This window comes from Megascapheus bottae, chromosome 17 (assembly GCF_031878675.1).
Source record: "Megascapheus bottae isolate mThoBot1 chromosome 17, mThoBot2.hap1, whole genome shotgun sequence".
Lineage (NCBI taxonomy): Eukaryota > Metazoa > Chordata > Mammalia > Rodentia > Geomyidae > Megascapheus > Megascapheus bottae.
Window position 1 is genome coordinate 33326525 of NC_143525.1, and position 13122 is coordinate 33339646.

The following is a 13122-nucleotide window of genomic DNA, read 5'->3' on the forward strand; positions in this document are numbered from 1 at the left end:
TGTTGTTTCCCAGTTGACAATTTTTGAATCATAAAGTCAATATCTGGATCACAGACTAGAGCCTTTCAGAGGGCGGGGAGCTGGGAAATCTAGAGAGCGATTCCCAGCACCTACCAAGAGCTAGTGTGAAGGTGAGTTCCCTTTAAAAATGGTGTCAAAGATAGGAGCAGGAGCCTCTTCCAGTGCCTTCCAATGTTGCTTTACCTCTGTGTCTCTTAAGCCCAAAGACAGTGCTTTGTTAGTATCAGCTTCTACCTTCCTATCATCTTCCGCACCGCTGTATTTCTTATTTTGTTGTTGCTTTCCTTTGTGTGTGTGTGTGTGTGTGTCCCTGTTCAATGCTTTTTTCTTTCCCTCTCCTCATTTTGTTGGGGTTTTCCGATTTCTGGCCCCGTTTTCCCTTTCTCTAAATTACACCCGTGCTCTCCCCTCTCCTGCTCCTTTCTTACTACCCTTCACTTCGTCCCTGCCATTCTCTCTCTCCTTGCTTTCCCTCCTTTCCAGATGTAATACTTCTGGTTTATAAAATCCACTGAGACAGACAATGGACACAGTCCAACCTATACTGCAAATTAATTTTTAATATTAAAAAAAAAACCTGGCAAAATATATTGCCTAGTGAGACAAAAGCCTGGCATTCTTGTCATCCGACTCGGGGAGACAGTGTTTGGCAGGCTGTGGCGCACCGGGGGAAAATTCATCTTATCTCCATAACATACTTCAACCGCAATGATTCTGTGTGGTAGAAAAGGTGTCGTCTCTACCGTTTCATCACAAAATCTGGCTTCTGGACAACGGTGATGAAGCCCGTGTTTAGGGAGGGAAATAACACAACCACAAAAGGAGGGCCTCGCGCGTCCCTGGGTGGGCTCGAACCACCAACCTTTCGGTTAACAGCCGAACGCGCTAACCGATTGCGCCACAGAGACGGTGATGGCTGGCGCTGCTGCGGAAAGCCGAGTCAATGGGAGCGAGCCTGACGTGGCGCCGAGGCGACAACCACGCTGGGAAAAGGCGGCCCCAAAGACCTGGAACCCGGGGGAGGTGCAGGATCCAGACCCGAGGAGGGCCGCGGGGCGCGGAGCGGAAGACTGAACGAGTAGTGTGAAGGGCGCTTCTGGTGGGCTCTCCCCGGCTCGGAATGCGACCTGAGCCTTGAGGTTCCCTAAGTCAGCCTGCAGGGGATCCCCACGAGCAGAACCATCTCGAGCCTCCAAGACGCCCCGCACCCGCTTCCCGGCCTTCCGGGGGTCTCCACACACCCGGCGCGGGCCGAGGTTGCTGGTGATGATCCCCAGCCTCGCTAAGTGCCTGATCGGTACAAAAAGCAGTGAGAGACGGTAGGATGAACAAGCGAAGCCGGCCGGCCTGCATCCGCGGAGCGGCCTGAAGCTGCGGAGGCGGTGGCACCGCGGCTCCACGGCTGGGGGCGCGGCCCTCGGACACCCCGCCGGCCCAGCCCACGTGCGTGCAGGCCCCGCCCCCAGCCGCCGCAGCCAAGTTGAGGTCCGCCGCGATCCCGGCAGGCCACGCGACGCGACGCTCTTCCGCACTCACGGTGACGGTTCACTTTCCGCTTTCCCCGCCTCCGTGCTGGCGTTCTCAACCAAACTACCCGGATTGGTGATTGATGGGAAGTGGAACCAATAGAAAGCTGACGTGGCCAGGAAGGCTCAGCCTGTCTGCCAATAGGAGCGTTGTCTGCAGCAGGAGCGTTAAGTGCCGGGAGAGCCAGCACCGGTTTACTGTAATTGCGGCGGCGAACCCGACTGCTATCATACCGCAATCATGGTGAGATTAGGGGGGCCGAGGTGGGGAATACCGAGTGTGGATCGGGGAACGGGGATGGGGCGAGGCCCGAATTGGAGGCGGAAAGGGTTGGTGGTCGTGGAAAGGAGCTCCGGGCTGCGCGTCGGGCCTCCGAAGGGGAGGGCCCGGTGCGGGGGGTCTGGGCGAGGCGGGGATGGGGCTGCGTTCGGCTCCTCGCGCTAAGTCCCTCCGCCTTCCTACCCCAGTCTATTATGTCCTATAACGGGGGGGCCGTCATGGCCATGAAGGGGAAGAACTGTGTGGCCATCGCAGCAGACAGGCGCTTCGGGATCCAGGCCCAGATGGTGACTACGGACTTCCAGAAGATCTTTCCCATGGGTGACCGGCTGTACATCGGCCTGGCCGGGCTCGCCACCGACGTTCAGACAGTGTAAGTGTCTGGGGTCCCTGCTCACATCCAGGGCCTTTCTTGGACCAGCCTTTGCCAGGTGTCTTAAGTGGCTTGGATATCAGCCATCTACCACGTATCACCAATGAGTCCTGAGACTGCCCGGCATCAGAGTGAGCCAGAGACGCACCACCTCTGTGGTGGGCTCTGTGGAAAGCATCCTTGCTCATAGATTCATTTAAGCCTCTTCCTAGTACAGCCAGACTGCTCTCTCATTTCACGGCTGAAGAAAGTTCATGACTTCCAGGATCCCAGCACTCATCTCTCCCCTAAACCAAAGGCTGTGCTCAGGTCTGTAAAGAACCTAAGGTTCAATTGGAAGACAAAACATTCATAGTCCGTGGTGATGTGAGGTACACGTTAACTATCAGATTGTTTACCTAGTTGACAGCTAACGTTTTGCTGGAGTGATTGGTAGCAGTAAGGCTAAGGATGTGGTTTCTGATCATTCGCTGATTGAGCTTAGTGGCTACTTGGATATTGTAGTACTTAGTGGGATTTGAAGTTTCACTGAGGTCATGACCCATGTCTTTTTTTTTGGGGGGGGGGGAGTAGGAATGGGTTTTGAAGCCAGGGTGAGCTACAGTTCCTACACCAGTCGCTGATACCCTTTCCATCCCCCTCCCCCCACACTTGGTTACTAAGGACTAAACTCAGCCTGGCACATGCTAGCATACTTTACCACTTGAGCACACTGCCCATCCCTCTTTCTCTTTTTCCAGTTGTTGTTCATGTATGTTCTTTTTTCCTCTTTTTTTCTTTCTCTTCCTTCCTTTCCTCCCCCCCTCCTCCTTTTGTGTGTGTGTGTGTGTGTGTGTGTGTGTGTGTGTGTGTGTGTGTGTTTGCCAATGTTGGACCTTAAACTTAGAGCCTTGTGTTCTTGCTTAGCTCAAGGCTGGACCTCTACAACTGGAGCTGTGCTTCCACTTCTGGGTTTTTGCTTGCTAACCGGAGATAGGAGTCCTTGGATTTGTCTGCTTACGTTGGCTTCTAACTTGCATCTTCAGATCTTGGCCTCCTGAGTAGCTAAGATGAGGACCCTGGTCGGTCTGCTGGTTTTTTTTTTTCCCCCTGCAAGCCTTGGTTCAAAATACTGTACCTATGTCTCAGTCCCATGAAACTGAAAGTACAGTTGTGCACCACCATATCACACCCAACTTTACTTGTTAACTTTTTTTTTTTTTTATTGCCAGTCGTGGGGCTTGAACTCAGGGCCTGGACATTGTCCCTGAGCTTCTTTTACTCAAGGCTAGCACTCTACCACCGGAGTTACCGTACCACTCCTGACTTTTTCTGTTTATGTGGTACTGAGGAATCAAACCCAGGGCTTCATGCATCCTCAGATTGAATCAACCTTGCATGGAATATTTAGGTGAGCTTTGTAGCTCAGTGATGAAAATATACTTGGCAGGTATGGAATTGATCAGTTTTAAGGGGGCTACAGAGAAGGCATGTCCTTCTTCCTTAGGTACCGTCTAATCTTTTCACTATAGGGTTAGGATTCAATCCCTAACAACAAGAGAGAAAAAAATTAGAGACAAATTGTGTCAATATAGAAAATTTTCTTGCCATTACTTCCTAAACAGTATAGAACAACAGTTTACCTGCCATTTACATTGCTTTAGATATTATAAGTAATTTAGAGATGGTTAAGTCTCAGAAGAGGAATATGTATATATCTTATGTAAATACAACATATAAATATAGCTTTGGATTTTTTTTTTTTTGCCAGTCCTGGGCTTGAACTCAGGGCCTGAGCACCGTTCTTGAACTTTCTCAAGGCTAGAGCTCTACCACTTGAGCCACAGCACAACTTCCAGCTTTTTTCTATGCATGTGGTACTGAGGTATCAAACCTCGGCTTTTGTGCATGCTAGGCAAGCACTCTACCTCTAGGCCAAACTCCTGGCCCCTAGCTTTGGATTTTTATATCCTTTGGTGGTCCTGGAACCAATCTACTAGTAATACTAAAAGATAATGGTACTAAGGCAGGAGCTTGGCCTAGTGGTAGAGTGGTTGCCTAGCGTGCATGAAGCCCTGGATTCGATTCCTAGGTACCACATACACAGAAAAAGCCAGAAGTGGCACTGTGGCTCAAGTGGCAGAGCGCTAGCCTTGAGCAAAAAGTATTCAAGGATAGTGCCCAGACCCTGAGTTCAAGCCCAAGACTGACAAAAAAAAAAGATAACAGTACTAACATTTAGGCAAGTACCTGGCTTATAAGCAGTCCAGTGATGTTTCCCAGGTAATTCCTGGGCATGTGCACTGAAATACAGGACTTGGGAGGTTTACTTTAGAGGGAAAAAGGATGACTTTGATTTGGATGCCAATTTAGAGGGGACAGTGTGTACCAATTAGAAGCATCTTGCAAGCAGATGGGGTGGGGTTTTGTTTGGTTTTTATTTTTGCTCTTGCAGATGGCCTGTGTGTGTGTGTGTGTGTTGCCATTCCTGGGGTTTGAACTCAGGGCCTGAGCATTGTCCCTGAACTTCTTTTGCTTAAGACTAGCTAGCATTCTACCACTTGAGCCACAGTGCCACTTCTGGCTTTTTCTGTGTAGGTGGTACTGGGGGATTGAACCCATGGCTTTCATGCATGTTAGGCAAGCACTCTTTTTTTTTTTTTTTTTTTTTGCCAGTCCTGGGCTTGAGCTCAGGGCCTGAGCACTGTCCTTGGACTTTCTCAAGGCTAGAACTCTACCACTTGAGCCTCAGCACCACTTCCAGCTTTTTTTTCTATGTATGTGGTACCGAGGAATCGAACCCCGGTCTTCATGCATGCTAGGCAAGCACTTTAACCACTAGGCCAAACTCCCGGCCTAGGCAAGCACTCTTATCACTAAGCTACATTCCCAGTCCTTGCAGGTAGGGTTTGAAGTTACCTCTGAGGGAAATGCAGATTGTGTAGAGATGACGTGTGAGAAGGGTTTTAAAACTGAACTGTGTAGTTGGAGAGTTGAAGCTTATCTTTAGCCAAGTAGTAGGAGGAGAACGCAGAGAAAAAGTTGGAAAGAATCAGGATGGGATTTGAAGAGGGATCCTGTGGGCTTCAGGAAGCTGATGGCTTAAGGAGCAGTAGCTCCTGTACTTTGTAAAAGGTCGAGGGCTCCAAGGGGAGGGAGCTTATTACAGTCATTTCCTTTAAGGCTGGTTAAGGGCCAAGAGCATAGAACTTCTTGGGATCAACCCGGCCTGCCCTTTCTCCTGTGCTGCTGGAGTGAGAGACAGCTGCGTGGACTTCCTGTCAGCCCAGAGGCCCCATCAGCCTTCCTGTCCTTCCTGTGAAGGGCATCTTGTCACTGAGTTCACTAGGTTTCAGTGTCCTCATGTAGAAGGTGAAGCTAAAGTCATCCTGGCAGTCACTGCTCTGGCCCCAGCAGGTACGGCACTGGCCTTCTCTATGCCAGGGCCTAACCTGGAGCTCTGAGGTGGCCCCAGGAGAAGGCACCTTCCAGCTGTGTGCAACTAGCTCTTGGTTGTTAGAGACTGGATGTTTCCTGTGTTCCTCCTGACCCACATGGGTAAACACAGCTGACACTGGGCATCGACTTAACTGCTTTTCTCTTCTAATCGCAGTGCCCAGCGCCTCAAGTTCCGGCTGAACCTGTATGAGTTAAAGGAAGGTCGGCAGATCAAGCCTTACACCCTCATGAGCATGGTGGCCAATCTTTTGTATGAGAAGCGGTACGTGGATTCTGGGAGTTCTGGAGCCTAGCATGTCAGAGCAGGCCTGTAGCATGGAGATCTACCAGCAGGGGGCTCCTTGTCTTCGCTTCTTAGTATTTTGTGGCTCTGGTTTTGTTTGTTTGTTTTTGTTTGCTTTTTCTTTTCTATTTTTTTTTTTTTTTCCAGTCCTAGGGCATGAAGTCTGGGCCTGCGCGGCGTTGTCCTTCAGCTCAAGGCTACTGCCCTACCCCTTGAGGCATAGTGCCACTTATGGTTTTCTGGTGGTTAATTCGAGATAATAGTTTCATTAATTTTAGTTCCTGGGCTGGCTTTGAACTGTGATCCTTAGAGCTCAGCCTCTTGAGTAGCTAGGACTACAGGCTTGAGCTACTGTGCAGCAGTGGCTGTGGCTGCTGCTGCTGCTGCTTCTGCTTCTTCTGCTGCTACTGCTGCTACTGCTGCTGTTGCCAGTCCTGGGCTTGAACTCAGGGCCTGATCACTGTCCTTGGGCTTTCCTCAAGGCTGGCGCTTTACCACTGGAGCCACAGCACCACTTCTGTTTTATGGTTTTTTTTTTATTTGTTTGCGGGTATTGGGCTTGGGCTCAGGACCTGAGCACTGTCCTTGGGCGTTCTCAAGGTTCAGGCTCTACCACTTGAGCCACAGCACCACATCTAGCTTTTTTCTATGTATGTGGTACCGAGGAATTGAACCCAGGTCTTCATGTATTCTAGGCAAGCATTCTACCACTGGGCCAAAGTCCTCACCTTTTTTTTTTTTTTAATAGACAGTAGCCCAGATTGGCCTGGAATTCTTTTTGTATGTATATGTGTGTGTGGCGGGGGGAGGGTCATGGGGCTTGAACTCGGCCTGGGTGCTATCTTTGAGCTCTGAGCTCAAGGCTACTGCTTTACCCCTGGGCCTGGGCATTATCCCTGAGCTCTTCAGCTCAAGGCTACCACCTTACCCTTGAGCCACAACCCCACTTCCCATTTTCTACAAGTTAATTGAAAATAAGAGTCTCTCAGGTCCTTTTGTGCCTGGGCTGGCTTTGAACGTTAAGTCTCAGATCTCAGCCTCCTGAGTAGCTAGGATTACAGGCATGAGCCACCACACTCTGGCTGGCCTGGAATTCTTAATCTTCCTATAGTTACATTTCTTTTTCTTTCTTTCTTTCTTTTTTTTCCTCCACTAATGCTGAAGGTCAAATCCAGGGTCTTACACATGCTAGGAAAGTCCCTACCGCTGAGCTGCATCTCTAGCCAGCCTCAGATCCTTTTTCTTTTTCTTTCTTTCTTTTTTTTTTTTTTTTGCCAGTCCTGGGCTTGAGCTCAGGGCCTGAGCACTGTCCTTGGACTTTCTCAAGGCTAGAGCTCTACCACTTGAGCCTCAGCACCACTTCCGGCTTTTTGCTATGTATGTGGTACCGAGGAATCGAACCCGGGTCTTCGTGCATGCTTGGCAAGCACTCTACCACTAGGCCAAACTCTCGGCCCTCTCAGATCCTTTTTCTAAAGAAGAACAGATAGAAATGTACAAATAAGAGAATCCAATGGTGGTAGGAGTTTGGATTAGGAGGCAGAATTCCCAAAAAATGGAAGGTCAGGAAGGAGTAAGAGGCATATGAAGGTAAGTGTCAGAGGAGAAAGGATGAACGAGTGTCAGGACATTGCCAGATGCTAGGGGAGGGGAAAGGGTTGAGCAAGCTCGCCTCCCTTGTCTTTACAGGCCTGGGCGTGAACGTGATCATCTCAAGCTCTGCTTTCTCTCTCTGCCCCTGGCTCATAGGTTTGGCCCCTACTACACAGAACCTGTCATTGCTGGGCTGGACCCGAAGACCTTCAAGCCTTTCATTTGCTCTCTGGACCTCATCGGATGTCCCATGGTGACCGATGACTTCGTAGTCAGTGGTACCTGCTCTGAACAGATGTACGGGATGTGTGAGTCCCTGTGGGAACCCAACATGGTGAGTGGGCATCACAGAGCAGTCCTGGCCTCCACGGCCATCCTTGGCCATCCGAAACAAATGTGTTTATGGCAGGTAGTGGGGCGGGGGGAATGGTGAAGTTTCATCTGCCAGGGCTAGCTGGCCCCAGAGGGCCTTCTCTATGGAGATCCTCATCAGATCTTGATTTTAGCTTTTCACTGGCTCTCCAGTGACATTGAACAAACATCTAACAGAGCAGCATTAGAGGCAGTGAGACAGAGTGGCCTGGAGATGGAGGGTGTGGGCTGTAAGCCTCAATCCACCTGCCACTTAGGTTGTTTAGTATTGTTTTGCCAGTTGTGAGGCTTACATTTGAGGCCTGGGTGCTATCCTGAGCCCTTTTGCTCAAGGCTAGTGCACAGCTCCACTTCCAGTTTTCTGGCGGTTAGTTGGAGATAAATCTCACAGAGTTTCCTTTCCTGAATGGGCTGGCCTTGAACTGTGAACGTCAGATCCCAGTCTCCTGAGTAGCTAGGTTTACAGGTGTGAGCCACGAGTGCCTGGCTCCACTCAGGTTTTTGTTTGTGGGTAAATCACCACCCAACTCTGCCTCCATTACTTGTGAAAGAGGGCATTTGCAGAGCTACCTCAGACAGTATTGAGGCACATGAAGAGACTGGGGTAGTGTCTCTTACAGGGAGCGCTGCTTTCCTTTGCCACCTCTGCTTGGGACAAGCCATGTACAATGGGACATCAAGGTCATAAGGCCACACTCGTGTTAAGTTCTGGTTAAAATGGAGTGTGCTGGGAAGAGGAACTGAGGCCTGAGGTGCAGGCTGGACTCAGATGCTCCAAAGCAAGCTGGGAATTGCTAAAGTGGGCAGGGTGCAGGGAGGCAAGGGTGAGATGGGACTTCAGAGGGCCTTGAACACATGTCAAGGAGTTTCCAAACTTTCCTTCATTAAAAGAACCCCAAGAACTGAGGTCAGCAGCTGCATATAGCAAGTTGTCACCATGCAGGAGGCACTAAAGTCCTAAGCAAAGAGAATCTGGGGCCAGGAAGGAAGCCAGAGCCCAGAGGACTTAGCCTTAAAGTAGAAGTGAATCATGAACAGAAAGAAGAATGGGGAGGTGTGGCTTGGAGGCAAGCTCAAGGTTGGGCAGGTTGAGTTTTCAGGTGCTATGTGGTGGACATCCAGCAGAGTCTGTGGAGCAGCTGAAAAGCATGTTGGAGCCAAATAGAAATTCTCACCATGCACTAGTGGCTCAAGCCGGTAATCCTAGCTACTCAGGAAGCTGAGATCTGAGGATCATGGTTCAAAGCCAGTGCAGGCTTTGAAAGTCTGAGGTGCTTATCTCCAATGAACTATCTGAAAACTGGAAGTGGAGCTGTGGCTGAAAGTATAGAATACTAGCCTTGAACCCAGAAGGCCAAGCCCCAGAAACGGCCAAAAAAAAAAAAAAGGAAAAGGCAAAAAATCTCATTTTACAGAAGAGGAAGGCTCAGTGAGAAGAGTTATCACTTATCCAAGGTTAATGGGGAAGATTCAGGATTTGAAAAGCTAGGAGCCAGTGGCTCATGCCTGTAATCCTAGCTACTGAGGAGACAGATTTGAGGATTGTGGTTCAAATCCTGGGCAGAAAAATCTGTGACACTCTTATCTCCAGATCTCCAGTTAACCACCAAAAGCTGGAAGTGATGCTGTGACTCAAGCAGTAGAGCACCAGTCTTGAGTGAAAAAGCTGAGGGACAGCACCCAGACCCCAAGTTTAAGCCCTAGTACACAGGGCCTGGAGCTGGGGAGCAGAAAAGAGCCTTAAGCAGCTTTGAACAAGTCTTGAAGCTGAAAGGGTCCTCTCTGTTGGCAGGACCCAGAACACCTGTTTGAAACGATTTCCCAAGCCATGCTGAACGCTGTGGACCGGGACGCAGTGTCTGGCATGGGAGTCATTGTCCACATCATGTGAGTATGAGTTGGCAGACTAGCTACTCCACAGATACTGCCTCTCCCGTCCTTCCAGCCCTGGTCATGTGGCTGACAAGCCAGCAAGAGCAAGCTTCCCAACAGGTGGCACCTGGTGGCTCCACAGACTCTTGAGTCTCCTTCCCTTGCTCACCGTGGACATTTCCATCCTTCCCTGACAGTGTCCCCAAAGTCCCAGGGAGCTCCTCACTACAGACAGAGTGCTCCCCGCTAACTCTCTCACCCAGCGCTGTTACATGCTGGGCTTTAGTAGCCATGTTCCAGCCCCTAGCCAGCTCCCGAGGTGCCACTCTCTGCCCCTCCTGTTTGTTCGGGGCTATCCCCCAAAACCTGAATGGATAGAGAACATCCCCCACGGCTTAGCTACACTACAGAGTAAGCCTGTTGACATTTTCCTTCATAGCATAGCCTGTCTGCTTACCACAGAAAGCTGGACGATACCATCCCCCGCTTCTGTGTCATTTGGGTGAACCCATACTTCCTTGCCAAGCCCCTTGTTCTCTAGGCCTGCGGGGCAGGAGGGCAGGGACGGAAGGTCCAGCCCTCCAGCATTTTCTGGAGAAGGCTACCCTAGCTGGGTCCCCCTATGAAAGTCTGTCCTGTCCAGTTGTCCATCCCTGTCCTCCCCTTCCTTGTGGACTTGGTGAATGGAGCAGAGCTGTCCCGGGGAGAGCAAGCTGTGGTGGCAGCCCTCACTTCTCTTCTCACCTCTGGTGGCTTTTTCCTGGCGTTTGGAGAGGTGGAAATGTAAATGGACCCCCATCTTTTCTTTCTCTGTGCAGTGAGAAGGACAAGATCACCACCAGGACACTGAAGGCCCGAATGGATTAACCCCACCCCAGAACCCACATTTGTTTGTTGACTTTTTTTTTTTTTTAAATAAAATTACCTTTCTTTCATTCTTTGTTTTTGATTCTCTCCCACAGCTTTCTGTCCTCATGGAAGCTGCCACAAAGGGCTGCTCAGATTTTATCTCAGCTCTCTGGTTTTCTTTTCTTTTTTGTTGGTCCTGGGGCTTGAACTCAGGGCCTGGGCTCTATCCCTGAGATCTTTTGCTGAAAGCTAGCACTTTTACCACTTGACCAAAGCATCACTTTCAATTTTGGGGTGGTCTATTGGAGGTGATCTCATGGACTATCCTGCCTGAGTTGGCTTTGAACTGTGATCCTCAGATTTCAGCTTCCTGAATAGCTAGTATGGCAGGCATAAAAAATAACCAGTGGTTATTTTTTGGGTTTTATTGTTTTGGAAGGAAACCCAGGGTCTCATGCGTGCTGAGCCTCAGGTTTGCTTTTTGACTTGGGCTCCGCTCCACAGGCACACCCATGGGGTCATCTCTCTCCCAGTTTCTGTCGGATGCCTGCTCTGTGCCGGACCCTGAACAAAGTGCTTTGTGCTTTCAACAATCTAATCATCACAATCAGCCAGTACAAAGAGGAACCTTTCTTAGTGAAGGGCTAAGAGGCACGGGCACTGTATTAAGTGGTGGAGCCTGTCATTCTACCCAAGGGCTGTAGAAGCAGGGGGATATGTGTGAAGCCAGCCTCGCTACACATGGGATCCTTATCTTCAAAAAAAAAACAAGAAGGGGGCCGGGAGTTTGGCCTAGTGGTAGAGTACTTGCCTAGCATGCACAAAGACCTGGGTCTTCCTAGCCTCTGCAAAGGCTTTAGTGACTCCATCTCAGTGGAAGAAGCTGAGCTGTACACCTGACAGTCCCCTGACTTCCAGGCAGGGGACAGGACAAAAACAAGGCCCTATAAAAATAGGCAAATAAGCTGGGCAAGGTAGCTCACACCGTAGCTACTCAGGAGGCTGAGATCTGAGGATCTAGGTTCCAAGCCAGCCGGGCACTAAAGAACTTGAGGCTCTTAATTCCAATTAATCACTAGAAAATAGGAAGTGGGGCTGTGGCTCAAGGGGTAGGGTGGTAGCCTTGAGCTGGAGAGCTTGAGGACAGTGCCCAGGCCCAGAGTTCAAGCCCCATGACCCACAAAAAGAAAGAAAGAAAGAAAATAGCCAGCTCGGGCCAGGAGTTTGGCCTAGTGGTAGAGTGTTTGCCTAATATACACAAAAACTGGAGTTCGATTTCTCAGTACCACATACATAGGAAAAAGCCAGAAATGGTGCTGTGGCTCAAGTGGTAGAGCTCTAGTCTTGAGAAAACCCAAGAACAGTGCTCATATCCGGGTCCCAAGCCCAGGACTGGCCAAAAAAAAAGAAAATAGCCAGCTCATACCTGTAATCCTAGCTGCTCAGGGAGCTGAGGTATGAGGATTAAGGTTCAAGGCCAACCAGGGCACTAAAGTCAGTGATACTCTTATCTCCAATTAACCACCAGAAAAAGGGAATTGGCCCTGTGGCTTAAGGGGTAGGGCAAATTAGGGCTGGGAGTTTGGCCTAGTGGTAGAGTGCTTGTCTAGCAATTTCTCAGTACCACATACATACAAAAAGCTGGAAGTGGCCAGGAGTTTGGCCTAGTGGTAGAGTGCTTGCCTAGCATGCACAAAGACCCGGGTTCGATTCCTCGGTGCCACATACGTAGCAAAAAGCCAGAAGTGGTGCTGTGGCTCAAGTGGTAGAGCCCTAGCCTTGAGAAAATCCAAGGACAGTGCTCAGGCCCTGAGCCCAAGCCCAGGACTGGCAAAAAAAAAAAAAAAAAAGAAAAAGCTGGAAGTGGTGGTTTGGCTCAAGTGGTAGAGCCCTAGCCTTGAGAAAGCCCCAGGACAGTGCCCAGGCCCTGAGTTCAAGCCCAGGACTGGTGATAAATAATAAGCTGGGTGCCGATGGCTCACACCTGTACTCTTAGTTACTCGGGAGGCTATGCTCTGAGATTGTGGTTTGAAGCCAGCCCAAGCAGGAAAATTTGGGAACATTTTTTTCTCCAATAAACTACTCAGAAAAGGCCAGAAGTAAAACTGCAGGTCAAAGAGAGAGAGTGGTAGACTTGAGCAAAAAGAAGCTCAGCGACAAAACTTAGGCCCTGATTTCAAGCCCAGGGATTGGCAAAGGAAAAAAAAAAAAAAGATGCAAATAAGGTCTGCAGGTATGGCCTAGTGGTAGAATAAGTACCTATCTAACAAGCACGAGCCCTCTGTCAACACTCCCCCAAATAAATAAAATGAATATATAAGCCTGTATTCCATATTCTAAAATCTAGATCTCAAATTGTTAAAACTGTCCTGGAAATTCCTCCTTTATTTTATTTATTCATTTTTGCCAGTACTTAGGCTTGAGTTCAGACCCTGGGCACTGTCCCTGAGAATCTTTTTGCCCAAGGTTAGCACTCAGCACTCTACCTCTTGAGCCACAGTACCCCTTCTGGCCT

At 49.6% G+C, this 13122-nt stretch overlaps 1 protein-coding gene and 1 non-coding gene across 2 annotated transcripts; one reads left to right on the forward strand and one right to left on the reverse strand.

Annotated features, from left to right (window-relative positions):
• Positions 1-855: 855 nt before the first annotated feature.
• Trnan-guu (transfer RNA asparagine (anticodon GUU)) lies at positions 856-929 on the reverse strand. The gene has a single exon. It is a non-coding gene; the product is annotated as a tRNA-Asn (tRNA).
• Positions 930-1670: 741 nt separating this feature from the next.
• Psmb3 (proteasome 20S subunit beta 3) lies at positions 1671-10693 on the forward strand. The gene is made up of 6 exons (XM_090350739.1): positions 1671-1791; positions 2016-2200; positions 5793-5900; positions 7671-7848; positions 9679-9773; positions 10577-10693. Exons 1-6 carry the CDS (start codon positions 1789-1791, stop codon positions 10623-10625), a joined length of 618 nt encoding a protein of 205 aa, XP_090206865.1. The 5' UTR covers positions 1671-1788; the 3' UTR covers positions 10626-10693.
• Positions 10694-13122: the final 2429 nt, after the last annotated feature.